The following is a 24,638-nucleotide window of genomic DNA, read 5'->3' as shown; positions in this document are numbered from 1 at the left end:
CTAAACATAACTTAGCCACTGTTGTGAATGTGCCATTTAATAATAATTATGCACAAACTGCATATTGTACTTTGTAGATGGAAGCTTATGCCTTTAAGTTTCTGACTGTATGAGAAACTAAACTGATACTGCCTGCTAACCTTGGACTTTGAGATGAATAACTAAAAGCAGGTTTTTTTCTTCCTTCCACTTTTTTTTTTTTTTTTTTTTTTTTTTTATAATTAAGCCTAATGATGTTTTCTTTTCCTACGTGGTGATCTGAATTAAAATGTTGCGTTGCTGTTTGTTTGACTGGCAGGCTCAACGAAACCAGCTCAAAGCAGATTTTTCTTCCTGTTCTTTCTGATCCACGTTGTTCCTTTCCTCTCCAAACCATGAAAGAAACAATGACCCCAATTAATGTGGGCATCTAATGGTATGCCCAGCTGCTCCAAAAAAAGAGAATGGCATTTGGGCACGTAAAGCAAACATTTACAGTTAGATTTGTCTGCTAAGTTATTTTGGTGTTCTGGTAAAATGCAATCTGGCTTCAGAGCCTTGCGGTCAGACACATAGTGCAGCTTGTATTGCCGGTTAGATTATTATTATTTTTTTTTTTTTTTAGCTTTTGCTCCAAGTATCTCCATGCCCGCATTTGTCTCCTGGCCTTTTTTGTTGTTGTTTTGTTTTGCTTGTCTCCGCTGTTTATCTTCCCTTTAGTGTTCCTTCTTTCATATAAGGCTTTCATTCATTTCTAGGTTAATTCATCACCAAGCGTGAATGATGAGGAATCCCTTTATCCTGTAATTAAATTGAATCTGCTCTTGGACTCACTTTGTTAGCTTCATCTTTTAAGTGATATATCATTACTGCAAAGTGTTTTGATGATGTATTACAGTCTTGTCATTGGAGTGACAGAACTGTGGTGATATATTAGCATAATAGAAGGCATTATAATACAAGATAATGTCCATCCAGCAGTGCCTTCCATTTAATTATAGGATAAAATATGTTTTCCTCAAACAAATTTGTTAAGCAGCAGGACGCTGGGACAAAGCACTAATAGTGAGATAATCCAGAAGACTGGTGTATCATGGGGGACAAATAGCATTTAGATTGAATTATTTAAAAAAGAAAATACTGTACTCTTATGTATTGTGGCTAGTTGAGAATCTGCCCTCTACAGAAAAGAAGCTAAACAACTCTAAATTATTTTTCAGTAGTCAAGGAACATCATCAAGACTTATTTCCCAGGTCCTAAGAAGTCTAATTAACTTTCTTCCATCACAGAGGAGTAACCAGGCAGAAATAGTAATCAAAGAGTGTATATTGTTAATGTCAGGTTTACAAATGAGGAGATCAAACTGAATGATGCACCAGTGCATTTGTAGAGTGAGAGGCTTACCCAACTGTGTTTAAATTTGCAGAAGCTGCAGGTTCGCTAAATAAATTATGTAATCTTTACTTTACCCCTCCTTCCCTCTTAAAAACATAGGCAGCTGCTACCTCCTTTGAACAGAGACAGAGCTCCACCATCCTCTTCTGCATTGGAAAGATATTTAGAATAGTGATACTTGGAGGTTCTAGGACCAGTCCCTTAGCACAACCTCACTTGTTAATTTGGGGGTTAGGTTGTGCAACCCTTATGTTGGCAAGCAGTTACTTAGAGGCACATCTCATGGGGCTACACGTGGACGTGTTCAACCTTGCCCAAAGTCAGCAGTTAGCCTGAGACTGTGTAACTCCATATTAATTTCCTTTAACGGTGTGGTCACTAGATTGTTGGGTTTTTTTAAGGGGTCCTCTTGGATTCCTTCCCTTTCCCCTGTTTTTCCCTCTTACTCTTCCCCTCCCCCTTTCTAAAAATCCTCACATCATAGTGGTCTGATAGGGTGTGTCTGTACTGCATGCTAAGCCCAGGCTCAGGTCTGAGTCCAACCCCCCTTCTGTCCACACTGATCAGACTCGCTCAGGTCAGCACGCACTCAAGACTTACATTCTCAGACCCTGCTGAGGGGGTTGATCAGAGCCCCCGAAGTCCCACTGAGACTCAGATCCAAGCTCTGTTTTACAATGTGGACACAGGTCAAGACATGGACTCAATTCAGAAGGTTTTCAGTAGGGACACATGAACATGACTGAGAGACCCAGGTTCAGCAATTTGAAACCCAGGCTTTCCGTGCTGTGTAGCTGCTCAAACACTGGCTTGGAAATACCCACTCCACAAGCCTGGGTCTCACTCAGGTCTATAATGCAGTGTAGACCTACCCATAGAGGTCTGTTATGGTAATTCCTATGGTTTTGCTTCCTCTTCTTCTTCTACCCAATCCCTAGAGATGTCCATACTCGGCCGCAGCATGTTCAGTCCCTGCCAGTGTGGGACTATTCATGAATACTAGCAACATGTTGTGTAGAAGTTAGCAGTGTAGAGTACATCCGTGAGAAGTAACATCTCACAGCCTGCCATTTTGATCTGTGGAAAGTGTGACGCCCAACACTCCCCACGACTTCTATGCACTCTCACTTGCTGAAATGTGGGCTGGGCCACCTTGGTGCACATAGCCCGGCGGGTGGGGGGGCGGGGGGAGAAGAACAGTGGTGGAGGAAGATGAGCTGGGGAAGGGGGCCAGGCTCCCTGTGAGAGTCAGGCCTAGGCTCTGCATGCAAGTTGCGGCCAGGGTTCCCTGTGGGACTTGCTGCCCTGGTTCTGGGGCAAGCTCTGCTGCCACTTACATGTGGTCCTGGCCTTGAATAGTCCCTCTCTGCAGGCCCCCTGAGCAGCACCAGCTCCTGCATGACCACAGGGCCTTCACCTTCCACTTCTGTGGGTGAATGGGGCCTGGGAAGAGCACAGAGCTGGGACAAGGGAGCCGTGGTGGTGCCAGCCCCCCACGATGCCTCCAGGGGTCAAACCACTGAGCTATCCCTCTTATAAAATAGATTTTAGGTCCTGCATCGCCCCGCAATCTGCCCACATACACTTGTCCCCCCAGTACCTCTGCCCTGAGGGGCCTGCACACCTCTGCGCTGAAGGCAGAGTATGTTACTTCAGCTGAGGGCACCAAAACCGCAACTTCAGCAATGGTGGCAGTAACTTTAGAACCAAAACATCACAACTTTCATTCATCCTTCATTCAGAACACAAGGGGACTTGTACTCCTCAATCACTTAAGCTTATTTGAAAATCACACCCTTAAACTTATTTAACTCATCAAGGCATGTGCACAACGTTAACTCTCCAAAACAGCCTTTTCCAGCAGTGATGCTTTCCAGGAATAACTGTCCTCCACCTTGAGCTGATGAAAAAAACTGAAGAGTAAAGCAATTGCAAGCTCTGTTTTGGTTGACAGTGAGCTAGATCAAATAGTTTGCAATATGCTGAAGTCGATCCAGAAATGCATTCTGGGCTTTATTTATCTGGCTATTGTACCAAGTAGGTTGAACATCTACTATATCCACTGTGATAGATTTCTCATAAGATCCGTGTTTGTTCTTCAGATTATTTCATTTTCCCATTGCCCCTTCCCCTCAGGACCTGATTTGATTTTTGCCCTAGTTACTTTTCCCACCACATTAGGAGATAACATCTAAGCACAGAAATTTTATTGCCTTATGGGAAGTAGGCCAACAGGCTAAAGAGAAGGTGCCAAACATAATGAAAGGAAAGATGCCTAATACAATAATTATATACATGGTCACTAAGGTTTTAAAAGCACATAAAAAAAAATACTTGTACTGCATGCTTGCGCTTGTCGATGGATTTCTTAAAGTCACAGTGTTAAAGGAAGGAGTTTGATATTTAGTCCTTGAAAGATTTGTGAGCTACTGTTCAAATACTAATTCAGTTTGGTTGCTTTACTAAAACACATGCTGTCAGTCAAGAATTTCACTGCTGAGGATTTGAAACATAAAAACATCAGCGCCATTAAAAACAGATAATCCAGAATTTCACCATTCTGCAATATTTGATTTGCTCTTAGAGTAATTCTAATGCTCTGTTCATATGGTAGCCCTCTTTCCAGACAGTCTCATCACACGTTGCAGAGTTGAAGTAATTAAACTCCTGTGATGCCAGGTGAGCATTATACCTGTTTTGTAAATGAATAACCTAAGGCACAGAGAGGTTAAGTGTCTTGCCCAGGGCCTGTTCAGTGGGTCAGTGGCAGAGTTGGGATTAGACCCCAGCAGTCTTGATTTATATTGTGCTGCATTAACCGCTAGAAAGCACTCCTTTCTGTTCTGACCCAACCCTAACACAACTGAAGGCTCTGGCGAAAACCACAGGGAAAAAGAACTTGTCAATGCACAGTCAGGGGAAGTTTGATCATGATATTACATGTGTCCTACTGCATCAAAGCTTTCTTCAGTGCAAGGAGCGCGTGGTGGGCAGAATGGCTGGGGGACAGTGGCCTTTGTTGTGAGTTACCGTAGCTTAGGTCTTGCTTAGATTTACACCACTAGAATAATGTTCTTAAGGAACCCTACAGCAGGGGCGGCTTGGCATTGCATAACCCTCTCCTGTCCTCAGCCAGTTCTAGCCAGAATCCATCCCCCTTTGCCCCACCTGGAGAGAGAACCTGGGAAGTTCAGCACCAAACGTACCACAACCCTGCCAAATGATCTGAAGGAGTTGATGAAGCTGTCAATAAATAGCACACTACTGGTGTAGTGCTCTGCTCTGTTCAATGTTGATATCAATCGGCTGCGTGCGTGTGTTCCCTCTGTGTGCTGTCCCAGCTCTGCGCAGATAGCTGACACAGCAGACCCCGAGAGAACCCCCAATGACCACAGACTCTAGTAAGGTATGAAGGCACGTCGGCCAGGTTTATTATCGAAGAGAAACACAGTCTCCAACTTTCTCTGGCATAGAAGTCCAAGGTGCTGCTAAGATGCTGCTAGCTAGTACATATGTGCTCCCTGACAATGGACTCAGCTCAGTCAGTGGCGGGACTTTCCACTGCCCCCTAGGCTGGACAAAGATATCTACTCAGGGATGCATTCTTATACACAGGTACAAACAAGTTACACATCACTCCTGACGTATTGAGGTGCAACCCCACTACGTAGTAAGGTACAACCCCACTATGTAGTCAGGTGCCGCCTCTCACCTTGTACATGTTGGTTCGAACAAAACAACTCTATCCATCATATTACCCTTTTGGCTCTGTCTTTAGGATGGGTCAGCTTGTTCCTTGTTGTGTGTGGAATGTACAAGTGTGCAAATGTTCTGATATCTGGTGTTCAGTACCTTTTAGGTATGTCTCTTTTTGCAGCATCAGCCCTTTCCTTGCCAGCTTCTGTGAGCAGGGCCTGCCTCTGGTTCACAGCTTAACTTTGCTTTATGTTAGCAAAGTCTTGACCATTACTTTAGTTCAGGCCTCAGGCCTCATACTGGGCCTCTGATACGGGTTTATGTTTCAGGGCCTCATCCTACTACAGCATGCAGTTATGGTCACTAGCCACTAGAGAGAGACACAGTCATGCATGCCAACCCAGAGCAATGCACTTGTATGTCTAAACCAACATAGTGAAGTAAAGATGAAATTAGAAACAAATACCTTAATAATCAGTATCTGCTTTTATTGGTTCAAGTCAAACCCCTTTACATTGTTTTTAACTTGATTTTGGATGTTTAATTATTCCAACCAAGATAACCATAACTCCCGGTGTGATTTACTGCCTCTCTTTAAGCATCTGGGTCAGAGATATATTCAGTGAATTAATGTGCTGAATACTTCTCATTTGTCTGCTGGATAATGGAGTGATTCATAATTTAAATAAGCAGCTGTGTATATCTTTCCCCTGAATTATAAAAGGCAGGCTGCTGTCATTCTTCTCTTTTCACTCTGTGAATTTAAATACATCTAGGGAAATATTTTTTTAAACAGTGCAAATATATCAGCCCTTTCTTAAACAACTATGCAGATCATTGGACAGTCAACAACTCGAAGGGACATGAGGGGGGCAGTCGTCTTCCTATAGCTAATTTCTGCCCAGTAGCAAGACTTCATTCTTTCCATGGCTGAGGACAAGACAGCTCGGATGCCTTCCTCTGGTGCTATCATTCAACATTTCCTCTAGAACAGACAGAATTTTCAGGGTGCATGGGAGGAGCGAGATATACAGTTATGCGTTAGCAGGATACTGATGGATACTCCAGTGTTTGGAAATGGTTACACCAAGAGGCTTTTATATCATCTATTGCTATATACACATATAGGGAACAATATGGGGGATCTAAGATTGGATCAGTTCATGAGGGACGTGATCACAAATCAAATCCTTCACTTGGCTATCCTTACCTACTGGCTGCTATTTTCTACCTATGCCTAGAATAGCTGGAAGGCTGCTCTGGACACACCGACAATGGCATTTAGTTGTCAAAAGAAGAACCCACAGCTAAGCATCTCAGAACCACTAGAATGGTCCAGCATGCCCCAAAATAGCCAGCTGGTTGCAATCTAAAACCACCATGACTAGCATAGTATCAACACCAAATAAAGGCCAAAGGATCCCACCCCATGGGGTTGTTAGTAATTAAAGCCCAGAGCCATAAAGGTATTTAGGTGTCAAACTCCCCCTCCCCCCCCGCCACCTGCATCCGTCTGCAAAACTGAGCTAGAAATCTCCGGAGACAGGCTTTTGTATGTCATTCCCATCTCCTGTACTCACTAGCTCAGTCCCCTCTGCATCTCTTCTCTAATCACACTCGAGAAGTACTAACAGTCTTTTTCCCCCACCCCCTCAGCTTGCCCGCTACACCAAGGAGGGATACCTTCACTTGGGGGCCCTTGGGACCACGACTCTGTTGCCTGATACCCGCTGCCTGGTGGATAACATGAAAAGCCGGCTCCCTCAGCTCCTTGATTGTGAAAAGGTCAAGAGCAGCCTCCATAAACGCTGGAATTTCATACAGGTTTGTGAGGATGGGGCTTTTGCCTGCTTCTTCTCTTCCCTTTAACTATGGCCTGTTTCACATATTCTCTTGTTTATAGCATGGAGAAAGCATTTCTGCAAAGGTAGGGGCTACTAGCCAACATGCTGCGAGAGGAGGTGTTTTTGTGCCCCCTTTGCTACTTTTACTCACACAGAAATTGCTCAGCCTAAGAACAATATAACGTTGGTGAGATTAAGGATGTTTCTTCTTTTTTTTAAGTCTTGTACTGTTGGTGCATAAGGTCCAGAATTCGATATTCGCGTTATGTATCCACGCAGCCATAGATTCGTTACAAAATGGCATCCCAGAATAGGCTCATGCAGACCTCAGAGACTGAAAATTGCCTTTGTCTACGACGGGGGTATGTAATATATTGGCTAAATGTGGTGATCATGTCTCCCTCACACAGAGGATAAGACCCTGCTTCTTGCAGATTACAGAATTTCTCAGTTAGCTGAAGGGGCAGGGATATATGCATTTAGGGCTGAAGGATTTCAAGGATTATTTTAATGGATATTATTTCTTAGTTTGCATTCATGCCTGCCCACCAAGTGCTAAGCACTTACCAGGCCCGAGGAAGACAGAGTCCCTGTCCCAGCGATTGCATGCAGTCACATGTTAGCTACACAGAAGGTACTTACCTGTATCTTTGATTTTAGAATGGTGCTATCCTGAATAAGGGGACTGGGCGCTGTCTGGAAGTGGAGAACAAAGGAATGTCCGGCATTGATCTAATTCTTCGCAGCTGCACGGGACAAAGATGGACAATTAAAAACTTCATCAAGTAAAGGTGTAAGGGCCAGAGCAGTCTGAAGAACTTCACTCACAACACAAGTGACTTGGACCGATCAGACCGGGATCCTTTTCACAACTTTGGAAAGAAAGAAATATAAAAACAGAGCTTTATTCACGGTATCAGGAGAGGACCTTGGGGGAAGTGGGCATTCGTGGGTTTTTTTTATTGTATATTAGTCTCTCACAGCTGATTCCAGCTGGGTGAAATTGCGTCAGAACTGTTATTTTTGTCTAGCAAGAGCTCTCAAGGTATCACTTATTTCTGCTGGAATGAAGCCTGTGCAGTCTTATGGACAGTTTATTGACAGGGAAGTGCTGCTTTCACAAATGACTTGAAGCTCTTAGCAAGGGCCATCAAGGTTTATACCAGGACCAGAGTTAAGAGACCTCGGACAAACCCACTGGTCAAGCAAGAGCATTTGTCTGTATAAAACAGAAAAAGATTGCCAAGTTTGAAAGCCTAACGTGAGCTGAGTTAAAGTTCTTAGGTGTTTTTAAATGTCTCCTCTCTCCCTTTCTCTCACCCACCTTCTTCTTCAACCTGGGACAAGCATGCTTTAAAGTGACAGATCTCAAAGGCATCTCCAAATAGTCCCTTGATTTCCCTCTCCCAACAGCGGGATACCAACTATACATACAAAATGATGGGGCCTCAATTAGCTGTTACAACTCAAGAAAGCAATTTTGGCATCATCATGGATAGTTCTCTGAAAACATCGGTGCAGTGTACTGGGGCAGTCAAAACAGCCAGCAGGAGGTCAGGAACCGTTAAGGAAGGGATAGATAATCAGACAGTCAATATCACAATGCTAATATAGAAATCCACGGTGCACCCACTTCTTCAATACTGTGTCCAGTTCTGGTCGCCCCATCTCAAAAAAGATATATTAGAATTGAAAAAGATACCAAGAAGGGCAACAAAATATAAGGGGTATAGCACAGCTTGCATATGAGGAGAGATTAAAAAGACGGGGACTGCTCAGCTTAGCAGAGAGACAACTAAGGGAGGAGATGATAGAGGTCTACAAAACCATAAATGATGTGGAGAAAGTGACTAAGGAGGTGTTATTTACCCCTTCGCATAACACAAGAACCAGGGGGTCACCCAATGAAATTAATTAGCAGCACGTTTAAAACAAACATAAGGAAGTACTTTTTCACACAGTGCAGTCAACCTGAGGAACTCATTGCTGGGGAATGTTGTGAAGGCCAAAAGTATAAGTGGGTTCAAATAAGAATTAAATAAGTTCCTGGAGGATAGGTCCAACAATGGCTGTTAGCCAAGAGGGCAGAGATGTAACCCCGTGCTCTGAGTGTCCCTAAATTCTGTTTGCAAGAAGCTGGGACTGGATGACGGGGGATGGATTACTTGATAATTGCCCTATTCTGTTCATTCTCTCTGAAGCACCTGGCACCGGCCACTGTTGGAAGACAGAATACTGGGCTAGATGGACCATTGGTCTGACTCAGTATGGCCATTCTTGTATTCTTAGCTCATGCCAATTCCTTCATTAAACTAAATCAGTTGAAATAAAAAAATATGATCTTCTGTTGCTTCCCCCTCCACTTAACACACACGCCTTCTCCAGTAATAGCAAAACCCTGCTTCAGTCCATAAGGCTGTTTAAAGTAGTTATCTCCCGTACCTTCCACCTTCTAACAGTTGCACTAACCCACCCCATGCAGAATGGATCTCCTTTTCCCACGCCTTTGCCAAATGGCAGCGAAATCCCACCACCGCCCTTCTGAATGTGTTCTCCCCTAAATACACCTTCCAGTTTTCCCCCCAAAGTGATTGCTGCTCCTTCACGCCGATGTCAAATGACTGCCCCATTGCAGGACCATTCCAGTGTGCTCTTAGTGAGGACGCCAGTGGAAGTTTCCTTGCCCAATGGGTAGCCAATAAGCTGAACAGCAAGATGTTGACCAACCAACAGCATGCTGAGTAGCTGACTGGCTTTCATCCACACTGTAGTGACAGCACCAGAATTGACTCTCCTGCAATTCTTCTTTATCCTATTGCTGTTCTGTTCTTTTAAAAGTGAGGATAATTATGCTAGTTTGCAGGTCATGCCAAGAACAAGTAAGAGGAGAGAAGATCCTACCAAGGCAATCCTCTGAGTGAAGTAGTGGGATTAATTTTAAAAATACACTTGTGACAAATGAAGACAAAATAATAATAAAAAACCCTCAACTTTGTAGTGTTTTAGTCCTACTCCCCGTGGTAGGTGTTTGAGCCCATTAATTGTACCATGGCTGGTGTATCTCTGTCATTATGGCCTGCTTACCACAATCCTGGCCTCTGTGAGTCTTCATGAGCTTTGGCTAAGTCAGGGGAGTTAGGTAAACAGAGAAACGAATGTAGTTTGTTTCAATGCTAATTTGGCACAAGTTCCTGCCCTGGCAGCCATCAAGGCTAATTACAACAACACAATGAAGGAGGCACCATCACATTCTCAATTTTGAACCACAAGAATATTCACTACCCAATTTATTCAGCCATCATAGGTGACCCCCAGATATTGAGTTTGGGTCCCAGTGTCAGAGTAATTGAGAAGGGGGAATAGTGACATCCAAGTGTTTACATGGACGTTAAAAGAATTCATTTCACATCAAACTGGGTCTGTTGTGGGGAGGAGGGAGCCTCTTTTCCTTGTCTTTCTCACAGAATAATAATTTTTCTGGTTGCCCTCTGGTCAGGGTGAGTTAAAATATATTAATATATGAGATGTACGTGTAAATATCATTCCCAAAGACTGGATGTACACAGAGTTGTTTGCTGCAGAACACTCGTGCCTGTCTTCCATTCGGGTCAGGATGAAGCTACCTTGATGTTTAATGAGTTTCATTTTCAGTGCCATGCAATAGGTTTATAGCTGATGTTTTAGTAATTTATTGAACAGAAGCAGATGTATTTCATTGTTCCTTCTACAGCAATGAACATCATTGTTCAATCATGCTTGACAAGACTCCCTCATTCATTGGCATCTCTCTCATTTTTTCACCCTCGCTGTCCTTAATGAAGTGAAATCTTTCAGTTGTCCTGAATTGCACAGTATGGAGTCATTGTAGAACTTCGCTCTCTTATTAGCTGTTGCATCATCTCTTGTGTAATAAATTTTAGCACTTACAAAAACAGCATGATGTGTATGTTTTAAAATGTATGTAAGTTCCCCCCCTTGTTCATTGCCACCTTGTAACGAAAATAATTTGCCAAGAAACTTTTCACTGAAAAAATGGTGGGGGTGGCGGGGGAGGGTTATGCTACAAAATTAATGATAAGTGCAGTACAATTATCTCTAAATGAGCAATTCATTTACTAAAGGTCAGCAGTGGAAATCATGTATTGCTTAGTGTTGGGAGAACTCAAAATGTTTCAGCATAACCACCCCAAAAGTTTGCATGTTTATCTGAAACTTTTATGACTATTCCAAACCCAGAGGCCAGTCCTGCCACACTTAGGCATATAGGATACTTTAATCACACATGTAAAGTTACCTATATAGTTAGGGTGACCAGATCACCACACTAAAATAAGTAAGAACCATCTCTTTGCATCAGGCTTTGTCTAAAGAGATGACTCTGGGGAAGAAACTGGACTTATTTTGTGATAGGATTCCATTTAAGAAGACATTGTCAATGAGTATTTTGAAGCTCTTTGATATTATTATTTTATAAATCATAATATAAGTAAATGTAAAAAAATGAAAAGTGAAGAGGATTTTGGATGTGAACAAGGCATTTCTGATTTGGTACTCAAATGGATATAGGTTTGGGGAGAAGGAAGAAATTCTGCTAAATTGGTTTCCAATCAGCAGACATAGTAGGCTTTAAAAATATCAAGAGGAAAACTTCAGCAGACAAGCTCCTGGCTCTACTAAAGTCAACAGGAGTTTTACCACTGACTTAAATGGAGCCAGGATTTTACTTCTTGTATTCATTTAAAGTTCTTACATTTAGGACTGTAAAATGCAAAGACAGGCCAAAATCAAAACCTGAGATCCAAACTTTGATGCTTTTACAGATCTGGATCTAAATGTTGCATCTTGCATCTCTCTCTAGTAATTTGTTAATTGCTTCAACAAGCAATGTCCGGGTGGCTTGCCTCCCAAGTAATTTAAAAAGGATTGGATGCCACTGAAATGTGGAAGGACTCATTATCCTCTGCTCCCTATTTAACACACAGGTGTTTTTATTTTATTTTATAGAAATGGAACTTAGATTTTAGAAAAAGAAAGGGAGCTCGCCTATGCAGATTAATTTGCCATTCCATCCCTCCATATGGTCTGTCAGTCACAAAGATAATGAAATTATATACTGAGAAGATGAGAAATCACCTGGTCAGAGGTATTATTTGTGAGTAAGTCATCACACACGGGGAGGGCTTTTGGGATTATGCTAAAAGCTCTTTTTAAGGGTTATTACAAGACTAATGGAAGAACACCTGCATTGTCATTGCTATATGATTTTGTAAGTTTCTGATTTTATAATGGGCCAGTCTAGGTCAGAGGGAACTATACAATCCAACCTATTTTATGGGTTCAAAGGCAAAAATGAGCTTTTATTCCTACAGTCAAAATTCTGTAGCAGTAACTTTTTTGCCACTGCCCTGGGCAGATAGCCAAGCTTTCAGAAACTTCACTGTTAGACTGCTTTCAAAGTCATAGGTTTGATTCATGAACTCCCACTAGAAAAGCCTCTTTGCTTGACCACTAAGTAATTTGGGCACTCATCCAATGTTAATGGGTATGGAGTTAAGCACTCTGTTATGCAGTGTGAAATTAAGCATTGTGAAATCCCTATAACGAGCGCTGGGAAGCAACTACGAAACTGCAGATGCGTTTTTGGTTTTGCTTTTGTATGAAACGTATGGAAAGTTCATGTGACCATTAGAAATCCCGGCTGAAATTCCAAGCCTAGCTGAATAATCCATTGAGGGCCAGACCTCCCTCATTTGAACCAAAGTGTTTTGTAAATTTACACAAACAATCAGATTACATTTTTGTCAGGTTCAGTGATCTGAATTTCTCCCCCCTTGTAGCCCCATCCACCTGACAAGTGCAGAAAGGCAAGGTTTTGAGAGATTCCCCAGCTTTGCAGAATTTGCAGCTTTGGTGGAAAATTGAAGGTTGGGTTGAGCACTTTGAAGGTATTTATTTGGGGGAGATGGTTGGCAAAATCAGTCCTACAAACATTTACCAGCAAGAGTTACACAATACTATAAAGTCAATGGGGCTACTCAGGTGCGTAAAGATACTAATGTGTGTAAATGTTTGGGGGACTGGGGTCTACAATGGAAGCAAAATAACTACGTTGCTTCAGACACAGAATGACTAAATAACTTCTAACAAAAAATAGACTCAGTTGCTCTATTTGTGCTCATTAAAGATCCCATGGTTCTTTTTCAAGAACACAAGTGTTAGCTGCAGTGTCCTGGATAGATTTATTCACAAATTCCCATTATAGTTTCAACTGGATGCAAGTCCCTTTACTGTCTGTCTGAACTATGATATTGGATTGCTGAATATTGTTAAACTCTGTGCTCTGGACCTTGGTGACCACACTCTTTTCTCCAGAGGTGGGAGCACTGATAAATGTTTCTCTCCAAAAAGTGGTTGCACTTCAGTGATAGTTAAAGTGACTTCTGTATTGATTGGGACCAAGCCTTCAGGCCTTAAACAAGCAAAACTTCTATTAACCCCAATGAGAGTTTTGCCTAAGGACTGGACTGTTTGGTCTATAGATTATAAGCATGAATGGACTTGATTCGCATTTACCTTCTGTCTGCTTTCCACCCACATAAAGCCCCTTTACAATGCCAGATTGGTGTAAAGTGGGGACCCTAATATAAATGAGAATCGGACCCTATACATCTAATGTAGCTCTGCTTACTTCTGCCAGCTGTGGCTCTGGCCCATCTTCCAGGCTGAGATCTTTGGTAGTTCATTGTCTGCTATATATTATATGTATGGTCTACAAATTAACAGTCAGGGCACTAGCTCTTGTATCTCCTAATATGCTAGATGTTTGGTTGGAAGGAATATAAGAATTGTTACCCCAGAAGAGACTAACGGTCCTTCTACCTCAGTGCAATATCTTCAGCGGGGGCCTATATCAGATGTTCAGAGAGAGGCAAAATAATAATAATAAAAGATAATGCATATGGGAGACTCCCTAGGGACTTCTTTTTAAATCCCACTTGGTGATCATTTTATGTTCTGAGACATGATGGATAATAGCCCTGAAAACTTGTTTCCTAGCTATTGTAACTAGGTTTTATTGTTATGTTTAAGTGTCTTATAGGTAGCCGAGAAACTCTGCGGGAACCAATTCCTTTTTACGCTCGTCAGACAGGGTGAATGTGGGAATACCAGCATGTTTTGTAATACTAACATTCAGCTGGGTGGAACCCTGCAATGAACCTCAAACAACTCTGCATTTTGAGAGGCAATCTCTGAGGGTACCGTAGCTACACTGAGAATTTTATAATTCTTCCTCCAAGCTTTCTCTGTGTATCGGGGTCATTTTTCACTGCTCCTCTGGTACAAAGGGACCCTACTGCTGAGAAGCCATGAGATGAGCATCTGATAGAACAGAGCTAGTATAGCTGCTCTTCCTCCAAGCCCCCTCCCTGCAGTTAGCGGCGATGTGGCCAGGACAAAGTGCAGCTGGCAGAGGGCATCTCTGTGACCTGATGAGTCACAAGAGTCATAACAGGCCCCTTTGGAGGCTCTTTCATCGGCTGAGCAAAGGCCTGCAGGATTGGACCTAAGGAGAAGTGAGTCTGACATTTGGGCTGGCATACGGGCTGGTTCAACCTGGGCATGACTGATACACACCTGTACTTTCTGACTTACAGAAGTGAATTATGTGGGCTGCGAAAAGCAGGAAATTATTTATTATCTGACAATGATTTGTTTTTCTTAACTGTGGCTGGCAATAGAGGAGTCTCTTTGTCGCTCCATTCATTCCTTTATGGTTCCACTGATTTTCTTTTTAGAAGGGGATGAGCGAGGCAAAAGGTACATAAAATAGCAAGAGGAAGTCCCCTTCTTCTGAGACAAAAATGCTTCTAAATTCAGGTCAGAAATGAGTCATCTGCTGTGAAGATGACAGAGAAAAACTTTAAGAAGGGCCTGGGATGTAAAAATGCACCACCTCTAAGAGAACTCCTTGCATACACTTTTTGTGGCCCTATTTATGAGACAACCCTTTCTCACCGCAGCCTATGGCTCATAGACCCAGTTAGAACTAATAATGTTGTTATAGCAGTGCCCACCCATGCTGCTAGAGCCCAGAGAGCTTTCTCTTAACTCTCAGTGTGAGGGCACACGTGGAGAACAAGCACTGCATTCTCTTGGGAGCGGGGGGGTTAATGTGACTTGGGTCTGATCCTGAGCTGGTGTAAATCAGCAAAGCCCTATTGGCTTCAGTAGAACGACACCAAATCACACCAGCTGCTGATTTGGTATATTCACAGGGATTGCGCTTTGTTGGGCTGTTTGGGTTTTGTTGCGGGGGGAGAGATTCCCCCGTTGTCTTTAAGGCTATGTCATTTTTACCTTCTCTCCCATCATGTCTTCAGCTTTAGTGCTATTTTTGTCCTCCTCTCCCTTTGCCTGTAGCTGTCTTGTTTTATTTTTAGTGACTCTGGCTGCCTGAGATTTGGCTCTTTGTTCTCAGCATGGATTTGTTCCATCTACGTCCTCTTCAGTCCCTTTATTCTCCATGTATCTTTGTTCAGTCTTTTTTCTCTTGCCGTTTCTTTTAATTGCTTATTTCCACTCATTCCCTTCTGGTTATTTTGTTCCTCTATGTCTTGTATCCTCTCTTTTATTTTTCTGTTGCTTTGTTTTCTTTGTGGTTAGGTTCTCTAGTCTAGTTGCTTTGATCTTTATACATCATCATTTTGCTGTTTAGATTTCTCCTCTACTGCCTCTAAGTAACTATGCCTCTGTTTTTCCCCTAACGTTTCCCTTTTGAGATTTGCATCCAACCTAGGTATAATGGTTAAATATTTTTCTCTTTTAAATTTTAAATCATTAGTGTCTGTATTCCAAATGCATTGACTTTCTAATGTTAATCAATGGGTATCCACACAGCTATTGGTGTTCTCAGTTACACAAAACCTGACTTACATCACTGTTTAATTGCTCTCATGCAGTATGCGTTGAGTTTTTAGCTTGTTATTTCAGTACTCTTCCTTCCCACGTTGGGGTTTCTCTAGAATGCTGATGAATGTAGCAGAAGCTCTGAGAGAACGGATATCTGCCCTGCTCTGATGGGCCAGCACCATTTGAGATCGAGAGACATTGCAATAACGGGAATCACCCCCTGTGATCGCTTTCCACTGGAAGTTGTTCTGTGTTTGTTCAGCACCTAGCACAATGGGGTGGTTGCCCATGACTCCTAGGCACTACCACAACCCAGATAATAATGCTAACGTAGACAACGCTAGGTGATGAGCATTGCGATAGTCTCCTGGTACATTTCCCACTAGTATAATGTTGATGACCTCCACAGCTGAAGTGCAGCAGCTCCTGCTGAGTGGCTTTGTTGCAGTTGATAGCGAGATAATTATAATCCCATCAGTGGGTAAACTGTGTTTCAATAGGCAAGAGAGACACTCTTCAGGCCTTTGATGGATATCTAACAGCTCCTAGAGATCTGATATTAATCAGCTGCTATCTCTTGACTACTGCCAGCCTAGTGATTACTAACCATAGCAATTGAGGGAAAACACAATTTTTCTGAGACGCACACTTTTTAAAAAATCAGGCTGATTTCTGAAGCTAATTATTAACTGTTCTAGCCCCAATCATTGCGAAAGTGGTCTTGGTGTGCTGGGAAAACCTCTGGCCTTGACACCACCTCTGGTGATGAGATTTAGCACCAGTTTTCTTTTACCAAAGTGTAGGCTGGAGGTGAATTGATATAAATTACAGTTGCCACCCATCCTAATCAGAAGAGAAGGGATTTTCTCTTTAGCCTCTCATGAATTATTTAACTGCTGGAATTGCAAGGTGAGGAGTGGAAAGTGCCTGCTAAAATGTTACTTAATATTTAATTCCGTACAAAGTCAAGGTTGGTATTTCTAGGTATTTGATTTCTTCCTAGATATGTGACAGTTAAAATACATTCATTATTCACAGCCTATCCTTAGTCCTTAAGATCAAGGAAGCTTCCCTCTGTATTTTAATGAACAATTTCTTCCACACTGCAAATTTGTTTGTAAAATTAATAAAAGTGATAAGTTCATCCAATTCTCTTCAGTTATGCCATGAAGTTGCAATAAGACAGACGTTCTAGTCAATAATGCTAATAGTCATTGCCCGAGAAGCCAGTTGTGATTAGGAGTGAGAATATTTCTGGTATCATCCTATATAGTAATAGGATCAAGTTACTGATGGAATAGTTTCGCTACCAAACTACATGATATCCTGTAACACCCACATTTCATTAAAATGTTGGACTCTCGTGAGGCCTGGGATAGATGTACAATACCAACAAAGTGTAATTATATTTTGGGAGTGATTTTACCTTGCTAAGAGTGCAAGATATATGGGGGCTTTTGTTTGTGAAGATTTATAGGGCCCATGGTTGAGATAGCTATCTAAATAGAACACTGGTGAGAATGTAGGATGTGTGCTGATGGATGTAGCTCTTGCTGCAGTGTTTAACATTCTATGACAATTACCTTCAAGAGTAAAGGTACACAGTATCCTGAGACTTACTATGATCACAGTCGCATCTGTAGGCCCTAAACAGGATTGTGCAAGGTGCTGTACAAACACAAAGGAAGAGAGAGTCCTTGCCCAGAGGAGTTTATAATCTAGCTAGACAAGACAGAGAATCAGAAATAAAACTACTTGCCAATGGTCATACAACAGAGGCAGTTTTTCTCAATCCCAGACCAATTCCCTACACACGTAGCACAGGGGGACATGAAAGAACAGGATGAGGCTAGCTAGAACAGGGTCCGGGGCATACTTTAGCATGTGAGATGTTATTTCTGTCTCGTTCTGCGATGCTAAGCCCGTGAGCCAAAGGCCTCTCACTGCCCCAGACTAATACAGCCACAAAGCGGGGGCTGGTCTGAGACTTTCTGCATCCTGAGTGTAGCTCTTTTCATCCGCTCCTCTCCCTCCCATAAGAACGCCCACAGGGTGAGTCACTGTCGTCATCTTATGCTGCTCTCTGGGCTTGCTGCAGAGAAGATTAAAGGCAATGCATGCCCTGCATGTCTTCCTGCCCACTCTCCCGTCTCCCAAAGGAAAGAGACTGTGCTCAGCTGCCCTCTCAGCGCAGGTATCTAAAAGCATCTCTTCCTGCCCCGTCTACTGCTGCAGGGAAGGTAACGTCACAGCTGCTCCAAAACTCAGCGCTTCTCCTACCAAGTGCTGAATAAGCAGCTCTGCCAGAAGCCCTCCATTCACCCAGAGGTCAGGGTACAAAACAGGAGGGCTTGACCCAAAGCTCAGTGAAGCCAATGGGAGACTTATCACTGCTTGACTAGACTTTGAATCAGGCTCTTCGGGCAGACTTCCCCATGCAGTCCCATCTCTTTCCTTAACCTCCTAAAAATAATTGCCGTCCTATCCATTCGATCCTCGGGTTCTCCACGGACCCTGCTGAGCATCCGTGGTGAGGCGGGTGGCTTTTGATGTAGATCCCTATCCAGTGAGGACTGGACTAGGACCACCAGCTCCGTTTGCTCCAGCCTCTACACAGCCAGATGGCACCAGCTTTGCAGCTGGGGGAAATGAAAGCAGCTGCCAGGCTAGAGGAGTGTCCCGAGGATGCTGATGGAGTGTCTGCCTTTCCTGAACGATGCTCCATCTATGAGCTGAGTGCTCAGCCTGCGGGATGTGGTGTATCTCTAGCATTAGCTGCGGTTGTTGCCTCTTCTGGGAGTAGTCAGAGAGGGGAAATGGGAATCGGGACACCTGGCTTCTAATCCTGATTCTGGCAGTGCATGCTAATGGTTAGAGCCTGGGCTCTAGGCGCCAGATCTCCTGGGTTTTAATTCTGGCTCTGGGTGTGTGAGGGTTGCTGAGAGTCAGGACTTCTGGATTACACTGGTCCAGCTCTTGCAGGGAGTGGTGTCTAGTGGTTAGAGCATGGGGGGTGGATGAGTGTCAGAACATCTGGGTTTTATTCCTGGTTCTGCTACTGACTTGCTGGGCAACCATCAGCAAATGACATTGCAACAACAGCTGTGGAGGAGTTGACATCTGCGGGGGGAGGGGGATTGAACTCTGGATCTAAAAGTTCCTAATGATTTAAAAATAGGGTGGGTGTGTCTCAGGAAGGGCATCTAGATGTCTTTAAGTATTTTGGGGGGTTTTTTTTAGATGGCAGGGGGAAACTTAGGCATATGAGACTGCTCATAGAACTATGCCATCAAGCATGTTTGAGAACAACTTGAATTCCCCCACTCTGTTTAAATTAGAGCCTAATCCGGTTGCAGAGATGGAGAGATAAGATGTTTGAAATGAAGTGAGGACATAGAGGGAGGCTATTCCAGATGAGGGAAGCTGAAGACGAGGTGGGTCTCCCACCCACAGTGGAGAAAGCAGGGACGGAAGGGTCCGGTGCCCAGGGAGGTCAATTGGCAAGCCCTGATTGAGTCTGAGAAGATCCATTCTGTTGGTGGTGCTGCCCTCCTGTTCTCCTATACTCTAGGGAGCAATTGTGTCCCTCTTCCTTACAGCCCTTGAAGATTGTTCTGTGTTCCCTCCCAGCCCAGGGGCATGGTGCCCTCATTGCATTTGAATTTCTCCCCAGCAGCACATGCCATCTGGATCTACCTACTGGTGCTTGTGCAACAACCAAGCCATCTTCACCCTCCTCCTCCTCTCTCCCACTTTGGTCCTTTAATTTCTTGCACTCACTTATTGACCCCTTTAGCAATTCTGGCCCCGATTCTGCAAGCTGTCCCATGTGGGAAGATATGTGCAGCCCCCTGGGGCTCTGTGTGGGTGTACATATCTTCCCACATGGGGCAGCTTGCAGATATCTCCTTGCATGCATCCTATTGCAGATTAGGCTTTAGATTATCCCATCCCATCCCATCTCCTAGAACTGGAAGGGACCTTGAAAGGTCATCGAGTCCAGCCCCCTGCCTTCACTAGCAGGACCAAGTACTGATTTTGCCCCAGATCCCCAAGTGGCCCCCTCAAGGATTGAACTCACAACCCTGGGTTTAGCAGACCAATGCTCAAACCACTTTCTGGGCAGGTGCTGGGTCTTTCTGTGCATTTACACAACACCTTGTGCATTGGGGCCCCCCCGATGCTGACTGAGGCCCCTGAATGCTACTGCAGTTCAAATAGTAAGTATTAATAATCAAAAAAATACTACTACTAAGTACTAATAAATTCACTTATCAGAGGGGTAGCCATGTTAGTCTGAATCTGTAAAAAGCAACAGAGGGTCCTGTGGCACCTTTAAGACTAACAGTTAGTCATAAAGGTGCCACAGGACCCTCTGTTGCTTTTTAATAAATTCACTGCCATTGTGGACTGCCTTTGACCTGGGCAAATAACCTCTAAACTGCAGCTTTAGTGCTCAGCTCTGAACTGCTCTGGGAATTGTATGCGCAGCATTGCTTTAAATTCATGCTAATTCTAAGGGCATGAATTTCGAGCCCTGAGTAAATCACTCCAGACTAGAATTTAGAATCTGTTCTGGTTTTATGGCAACTTCTAGCATTGTCCCAAAGGGACCCCCAATAAAGAATCAGATACTATCAACGATGGTGCAGGGACTGTGCATGCAAAGGCAGCAAGCGTTATAACTGTGCAGTCAATAAAAGGTCATACACACAGCCCTGGACCTTAGAACCTATTTTACTAACAGAGAAGCGTTGAGCAGAATACAAAACCTATTCCTTGATTTTTTCCAAAAGAGGCCCGAAGTGCAGGTTCTGCAGTACTTCCAGTGACCTTTAGAGGGGGCTTTGTGCTATGTATTCCCACCCCCTCTGCCCCTGCAGGGAATTCTCACCAAGCCAGACACTGCTGTGGGTTTGGTTTGAATCCCAGCAGTGGGGGAGGTGTGTTGTTTGCACAGTCAACTCAGGGAGATGACTGCCAGCTGGCAGTAATCAAGGGCAGCTGAGCCTTCTTAGGCTTAGAACCTGGAAGAGCAGCCCAGCTCAGTCCAGGGACACTCTGCGAGCTGGAGACCAGGCCAGGGTGCTCTAGAGATGAATATTGTTGATGGTGCTGTGTAAGGATTCCCGCTGCAGGAAGGAGATGTGGCTAGAGGTAGCATTGTGGTTTGGTTTCTTTGGTTGTGTAAGCGCCCCCACACCTCAGAGGGAATAGTTCAGCCTGGATCTCCTGGGAAACTTCTCTCCAGCTATGAGAACAGGAGTACTTGTGGCACCTTAGAGACTAACAAACTCCGGCTATGCAGTCCCAGACTCTGTTCTGTGTGGGATTTTTTCATGGGATGCTCACCAGAGACTAGTAGAAAGGAATCCATTTAAAGGTGCCTTCTACCTGAGCACCCCTCTAAACATGCAGTGACCCAGCAGTGTTGGCAGCAGGTAGGAGCTTAAGTCCTATTAACAATATGGTAATGTGAGGTTTTTGGCTCCTTAAATCTGAACTGCTGTTAATATCCTCAGTGCAATTTATCCTTTGATTTTTCATCCTTCCTTTTAACAGTTAAAGTGTATATGTTTGAGTCTCTTCCTTGACAGTGCTGTAGTAGGCAATTGTTTGAATCTGTGGCTGTTCTCTGTAGCTTAGAAGTAATTGGCCATGAGATTTTGAGATCCCTGAGAGAGGCCAGTGGCTTCCCTAGATTTCCATACATCTATGTGCAGAGAAACTGGCACAAAAAGAAAAGTTAATTTCTAACTGTTTGTTTGTTTGTCTAGGTTTTTTTTTTTTTAATATGATTGGATTAAATAGTTCTGCTTGTGAAGAAAAAGTGTTGCTCCATCACAACCCATTGTCTGAAGTAGCCATGGGGTTGTGTCGCTCCTGGCATTGTTTGTGTAGGAAGGGGAATGGTTCTTGGAACTTGCTTTGTGAAAGTCAGTAGCTGACTCAAGGCCATTTTCATAGTGCCACCATGTGGCCAAAAATCAAATCCTCGCAGATGGGCCTCGAAGCAAAAAAAATAAAATGATCCGGCTTAGAAGAAGTCCGCATCTGTGAATCCTCCCAAGGAGCCCTTTGCAGAAACTGAGGTGCTTTGAAAATCATGTTTAATGTTTTAACAATATCAAACAGGGCATTGAAAATTTGGCCAGAGACTGTGTGTTATCACTCGCTTGGGACTTGATAGACCCAGGTTCAGTCCTTGCTCTGCCACCGGCTTTCTGCATGACCTTGGGCAAGTCACTTAGCCTCTCTTTGCCTATGTGTAAAATGGGGATAAAAGCAGTGCCTTACCTCACAGAGGTGCTAATAAGGATCAGTACATTAAAGATTGAGGTGCTCAGATGCTGTGGTATTGGGGGAGGAGCCTTGGGGGATTCCCTCCCCCCAGAAGAACCTTGTGAAACAACAAACCAGAAGTGAGGATGTGGCTTTTTCCCAGCTGAACAGATTCAGGTTATGGTAAGAAGAAAGTCTTGAACAAAAGGCAACCACCATGTAAATTTTGGCTCCGCTCAAAACGTGAAGGAAATGCACGTTGCTTGTCGGGTACATTGTGTTTGCCAAATGCATTAGGACAAAATCAGGAGGCAAAATGTCTTGTATTTTGACCTTTCTAATAGGGCACCACATCGTGCAATTGTTTTTCTGTTTTACCAAAAACAAACACAGCCATTCACCCTCCTAGAACACTGTTTTGTGGGTGTCTTTTTTTTTTTTTTTTTTTAAGAGGGGAGGGAGGGAGAGGAAGTGTTGGGCATGGTACAACTCACCCCATAGTTGGGTTCAAGTCTATATGCTAGAACTGATGTTTCTCAGCCATGGGTTACAATCCTGGGATTCAGAAAAAGCGATTGGGAGGATTGCAAGGGTTCTAAAACTTTATCATGATCTAAAGCAAAGAAAATTTCCCTTCCCCACTCTCCTCACACCGTTATCCTTCCCAGTCAAGTGTTCTGCCAGCCTCTCAGCACACACGCAAATTATATAGGCTTAGCATTGTAATATATTTTTTACTCTTTTATAGTAAATGTAAGTGGGTCATGAAAAATTGGCAACCTCTTATTTGAGATAATCTGAAAAGGTTGAGGATGCTGGTCCAGAAGAAGCTGTCATTTGTATCTAATCAGTGGCGTTTGTTTGTTTGTTTGTTTTTTTGCACTTTGCCAGTGGGTGCAATTCCAGGTTCCTAACAGAACCAGCGGAGGAATTGTCTGCGCTTGTGAAACATGATTGCATCTAACCAAAAAAAAAGATGAATTGAAAGCCTGGCTGACTTACAGGGGGGAAAAAAAAAGGTGACAATTCTAAGCATTGGCTGGGTAATTACAGAAATGCTTTCTGTCTGGCTGCAACATGAAGCTAACTTGAAGCTTTCACTACAATTAGTCTCATGCCTCTCGGAGGGCACTCAAGTGTAGTTTGAGTGATGGTATATAAAATGAGCAGGCCAGCCAACCACTGTTAATTGTTTCAGCTTTCTCAAACCTTCACCCTATGGAGTCGTTCGTTTTGTTTTTTGTTTTTTAATTCTGAATCTTCTGACAAACATTCCCAAACATGGCATTGGTCTCTAGCACCAAGTTTCTGCTCAGTTATTAACCACACTTGGTGCAGCGTTTCCTTATCTTCAAAGCGTGCCTCCAATCTGTGCTCATTCCTTATGGCGATGACAAGTAACCCTCTGGCCCAGATCTAGCAAGAAGCTGTGTGTGGGCGGAGCCCTGAATGGAACTCCAGTAAAGCCAATGGAGCTTGCCACAGGTGTACATTTCAGTGCCAGAGAGGGGCTTTTATTAGTAACCCTACTGTGATGCTCACAAGAAAGGGTTTTGAAAGGGTGGGTGGGAATTTAGGTTACTACCTCCTCTGGGTCGGTCTGCATTGTCTCCTCTGTTTCTTGTCTTCTAGGGATTTCACTGTTTCATGTCTCTTACAAAACGAGGCAGAGTACCTAGTGGTTAGAGCGCTGGAAAGGGACTCAGGCAGACTTTGGGTAAGTCACTTCATCTCTCTGCCTCAGTTTCCCATCTGTGTATCTATGTTTTTTTGTTGTTTTTTTTTTTAAACTGACCTCCATTTGTAAAGTACTTTGAGACTTACTGAAGAAGAGTGCCATGTAAGAGCAGGGTGGTGGTATTATTACAGTGGCAAGCACAGAATCTGTGTTTAGTAATGAGTGTTCCAGGGAAGGAGACTGATCTTGGTCAAGTTCCTGAAGCGATCTGCCTCCTAGGCCATTCAAAGCCAAGAGTTTGTCTCAATCACATTCTGAGAGCATTAGACTGTGATTTCCTCTCCCTGACCCCCTTCCCTCCCCCCTCCCCCCCGGTTAATTCAGGGACTGCTCTAACTTAGTCTTATGACTAAACTTTTCTCTGAAAACTGCCCTTCTCTCTCTCTCTCTCTCATATGCCCTACATGCAGAACAGGTTGATGCTTTGCTTTGTCTCACACTGCTGGATATTGCTTGCAGGAATGCTGCCTTGTAACTGTTAAGAACAGCGCCCCATTGGATAGTTCTTTGGCTGTTCTCCTAGTATAAATACAATTATTCCTCCTCCTACAAGGAGCTTTTCCTTTTCCCTGTGTGGTACTATTCTCCTCCAGGTTTGTTGTCAGCCTGACACGCTCATGGCTGCAGGAGATCAAAAAGGCCAAGACTGTGGCTGAACATTGCAACTGGCTGGGTAACTTATTACACTTATTTACGCATGGTAAGATGAGAGTAAGCCAACAGCTGATCAGGAAGGAATCCATACACAATAGGGAGACATTGTACAACTAACTAGGTGTATTATGGGATTTCT

At 43.5% G+C, this 24,638-nt stretch overlaps 1 protein-coding gene across 1 annotated transcript in view; it reads left to right on the top strand.

Moving 5' to 3' along the window:
- Positions 1 to 8,650, top strand: part of GALNT17 (polypeptide N-acetylgalactosaminyltransferase 17) — a 276,061-nt gene extending 267,411 nt beyond the window's left edge. The window contains exons 10-11 of the mRNA XM_034752813.1: positions 6,728 to 6,895; positions 7,576 to 8,650. Of these exons, the coding sequence (XP_034608704.1) occupies positions 6,728 to 6,895; positions 7,576 to 7,704 (297 nt within the window). The 3' untranslated portion in view covers positions 7,705 to 8,650. The remainder of the gene's footprint in view (positions 1 to 6,727; positions 6,896 to 7,575) is intronic.
- Positions 8,651 to 24,638: the final 15,988 nt, after the last annotated feature.

Source organism: Trachemys scripta, chromosome 18 (assembly GCF_013100865.1).
Source record: "Trachemys scripta elegans isolate TJP31775 chromosome 18, CAS_Tse_1.0, whole genome shotgun sequence".
In the NCBI taxonomy this organism is placed as follows: Eukaryota; Metazoa; Chordata; order Testudines; family Emydidae; genus Trachemys; species Trachemys scripta.
This window is presented reverse-complemented; position numbering and strand designations above follow the sequence as displayed.